At 35.1% G+C, this 3,900-nt stretch overlaps 1 protein-coding gene across 1 annotated transcript; it reads left to right on the top strand.

The window, feature by feature from the left end:
• Nucleotides 1-968: 968 nt before the first annotated feature.
• On the top strand, nucleotides 969-2,966 carry LOC127148599 (exopolygalacturonase-like). Its single transcript, XM_051082687.1, has 5 exons — nucleotides 969-1,283; nucleotides 1,516-1,830; nucleotides 2,007-2,296; nucleotides 2,383-2,599; nucleotides 2,730-2,966. The coding sequence occupies exons 1-5, from the start codon at nucleotides 969-971 to the stop codon at nucleotides 2,964-2,966; spliced, it is 1,374 nt and encodes a 457-aa protein (XP_050938644.1).
• The last annotated feature ends 934 nt before the right edge of the window (nucleotides 2,967-3,900 follow it).

Here is a 3,900-nt window from a genome sequence, read left to right as displayed (position 1 = left end):
TTCACACGTGTAAGTTCTAATACACAAAATTTGCAGAAAACCTAAATGAATTCCTTAAACTCGTTCACCTTTTAAAAAATCTGTCAACAAAGGAAGAAACAAGGCTTTTTAATTTATACAGCCTTTTGACGTCCTAAACCAAATGGGCTTAAACCAAAGAATAAGCTTCAATTTTGGTTCCGTCTAAAGAGTTCATTGAATGCAAGCATTAAGAATCGAAATAAACTCTAATTATATTGTGGTAGAAAAATATATAATATTTTATATAAAACATAATATAATAAGAAGTGAAATAAAGAATATGCTTTATGAATGATAAATTATGGTATACTTTACAAAAAAAAACACACGATGAAATACACATGATATCAAACTAGTTTAATTACGATAGTATTGAAGCTCATGAAACCCAAAATAACAAATTAATATTCGATTACACAAGAAAAGTGAGATCTCTCCTAAGAATAAACGTGTAAAACCAACTTAAAGAGAGACATGTTCATTAAAAGAAATATACACATGTGCCACTCTTAGATACCATTTTATTTTGAGATATGAAAACTCCATTATTATCTTAGATAGATAATAACTATATACGTTAATTACAGATTAATCATCTTTACAACAATCTTCCACATTACCAAACTTATGAGCTTGACCCCAAATAATTGAACTCATATCTAAGGAACTGAATTATTGTTACCACAAAAAAAAAACAACTAAAAATGGAAGGCAGAAAATTAAACAAACTAGCTAATCAACACATTATATTCTATAATAGAAATAATTCTCCAAACTGAACAAACTTTGTTCCAATTTTCTAAATTTATTTTTTCCATTAAACATGCATATATATATATATATATATATATATATAAATACTTGTGATCGTTGGGAAGAAATATCCAGGAAAAAAACACTCTAATTTGCCACTGAATCCAAATTATTTAAGACACTTCACCATCACAATGACAAGAAATCTTAGCCTCGTCATTCAAATCCTTCTCTTAGTATTTGCTTCGCAATGCTCTGCAAAGGTTGCTGCCACCTTGGACGACGTCACCGGCACTGAAAATCTTCTTAAGGTGACCGTACCAACAGTAAATGAGCAGTTTCTTCGTCCTGCAGGAGCACCCCGGCGTCTTGGCATCGGTACTCTACCCGACATTGGCAGCACGGTGAATGACATTAGGGCAAATATTGTTCTAAATGAGAATGGTGGGTCAGTTTTTGATGTTACAAAACATGGAGCTAAAGCTGATGGGGAGACCGATGATGCACAGGTGAGAAATATCAACACACAAAATTCAAACATTTTAATTTGAGTTGATTATCTTTAAATTGATAACTAAAGGAAATTGTATATATTTTTTGCTATTAAATTCTACCGTTATATAATTCTAAACCTATCACGATTTTTCTTCTATTTTTTTCGGTGGATACGAATGGTATAATTATTTCAACATTTCTTTTTACCAGAAAAGTTTATAATATTTTTTATTTTCCATTTGGCAGGCATTCATGACAACATGGATTGCAGCTTGCCGGAATACAGTCGGTCCGGCGAAGTTCTTGATCCCACAAGGCACATATCTGGTGGGTCCGGTGACTTTTGCCGGTCCGTGCAAAAGCTTTCCGATCACCCTCGAAAATCAAGGAACTGTGAAGGCCACAACCGATATTAGTGAATATTCATCTCCTGAATGGTTCTCCATTGAAGATATTACTGGCTTCATCCTCACCGGCTCCGGCGTCTTTGACGGTCAAGGCGTCACCGTTTGGCCCTATAATGACTGCAAGAAAAACAGATTTTGCCAACTTCTTCCAATCGTAATTAACCATATAGAATTTTGCCTAACTCAATCATTTATTTTCCTTTCATTTTAAATTGCAAACTGTTTTACACTCGAAACTTTTCGATTTGTCTCTATTAATACGTTATGCTATATTTGAAAAAATTCTTTTAACGATTTTGATTTATTCATTGATTTTTTCTTTTTTTGTAGTCGATTAAATTCTCGAGATTAAATCACACGATCGTTGATGGGCTCACTTCAGTAAACAGCATGGGATTCCACACTTCCGTATTCTACTGTTACAATTTCACTGCTACTAACATGAAAATTATAGCTCCACATAATAGTCCGAACACCGATGGAATGCACCTTAGCACCTCAAAATTGGTCACCATTACCAACAGTGTCATTGGCACCGGTGATGATTGTGTCTCCATCGGCCACAGTACTGAGAATATCGTTGTCACCAATGTCACTTGCGGCCCAGGACATGGCCTCAGGTAACAATATACCTTCTAAAAAAATGTTTAAACATTAAATAGACACAAAGAAGAAAATCTAAAAGCTTTTCGTTATTCATCTTCAGCGTGGGCAGCTTGGGCAAGTACTCAAAAGAGAAAAGTGTCTACAACGTTTTAGTAAAGAATTGTACCATTTTCAATGCCACCAATGGTGCAAGAATCAAGACATGGGCTAGCCGTATCTCGGGGTTAGCCTCAGGAATAATCTTCGAGGACATTGTAATGTACAATGTAAAAAATCCTATAATCATCGACCAAACCTATGGCACTAAAAAGAAGAAGGTAAGCAACAAAAATCAACTATCAACAATGTAAAAAAATATACACTATTATTCATGATAATGCGGATGAGTTTAACCTTTTGAGTTCAGTATTGATTTTAACCCGAAGCTGCAACTAATCCTTCATGCAGGTTTCAAATTGGAAGATCAGCGATGTTCATTTCAAGAACATTCGTGGGACATCAACAACGAACGTGGCAGTATTGTTGGAGTGTAGTGAGTTGCTTCCATGCGAGGGGGTGGAACTAAGGGACATTAACTTGACTTATGGAGGCACCAACTTGAGGAATACGACCATTGTTTCTTCATGTTCGAATGCAAAGATTGCAACTTTTGGGGTTCAAAATCCACCACCATGTGTTGTATAACATTTATATGTAGATTTATGCATTAATTGGGGATTTATGAATTGGGGATTGTATATAAATATTCAACACATTGTGTTCTCTGTTTTTGAATCATGAATTCAATGTGAAAATTATTGGTTTTTTCTTTTATCTTGGTCAACCCAAATTAGTTAGAATAATGCAAAGTTTCTAACCCTTCAACAAAATAACTCCAAATTCGTCCATCGAATAAATTTAAATCAACGGCTAAACTTCTTTACATTATCTTAAAACCCAAAAGTACATGGCCATTATTCAAATAAAATCACGAAGGAGTTTTTAGAGAGAGAAAATGCTCTCTCCTCTCTCTTCTTTTGACGGTGACACTGAAGAGTTTCACTAGTGTTTTTCTCCATGCAAAGACACCGAAATCTTTCTTATTAGGCAAGCAGATAAAAACAACATTTAATCACACTCTAACCCAATGATCACACACATTGATTCTTCACCAACATCATCCACTTTTCTTTTTAAAAGGTATCTTTCCTTTTCCCTTTTCTCCTCTCTCACTCCTTACTTCGGACAGACACTTCAGCTTCCAAAATGGCATCTTTCAAAGAAGTACCAAGGTCTTGTAAAGTGGAGCGCAAAGAATTTGTCCTTTCTCTTTGGACAAAAATCCAAAAATACTCAGGTATTGGCTTACAAAAGTAGGGGCACACAAATCTTTTTCAGTCCCTACCAGTTTTGACTCATTGGATTGGCTAAAAAGGACCTTCATAACGCTTCTTGCCATCCCAAAGTCCAACAGATTGTTTCTCGAAATCAGGTTCGAGGACCACTTTTTTTGGGGAAGAAAAACAAAAGATAAAATTGGAAATACGGCTGAGGTTTTTCGTATCGACACACACGGAAGAAAGTGTTGCATATTAGTCCCAGAAGGACCAAAACAAAGTGGTTGGATTTCCTTTCTCTC

The sequence above is a fragment of the Cucumis melo genome, chromosome 1 (genome assembly GCF_025177605.1).
Source record: "Cucumis melo cultivar AY chromosome 1, USDA_Cmelo_AY_1.0, whole genome shotgun sequence".
In the NCBI taxonomy this organism is placed as follows: Eukaryota; Viridiplantae; Streptophyta; class Magnoliopsida; order Cucurbitales; family Cucurbitaceae; genus Cucumis; species Cucumis melo.
This window is presented reverse-complemented; position numbering and strand designations above follow the sequence as displayed.

Bases quoted from the DNA above. Each gene is read 5' to 3' on its own strand.
- LOC127148599 (XM_051082687.1), top strand. From the start codon at position 969: ATGACAAGAAATCTTAGCCTCGTCATTCAAATCCTTCTCTTAGTATTT. The intron at 1,831-2,006 runs GTAATTAACCAT...CTTTTTTTGTAG, and splicing joins TTTGCCAACTTCTTCCAATC to TCGATTAAATTCTCGAGATT. The intron at 2,600-2,729 runs GTAAGCAACAAA...TCCTTCATGCAG, and splicing joins ATGGCACTAAAAAGAAGAAG to GTTTCAAATTGGAAGATCAG.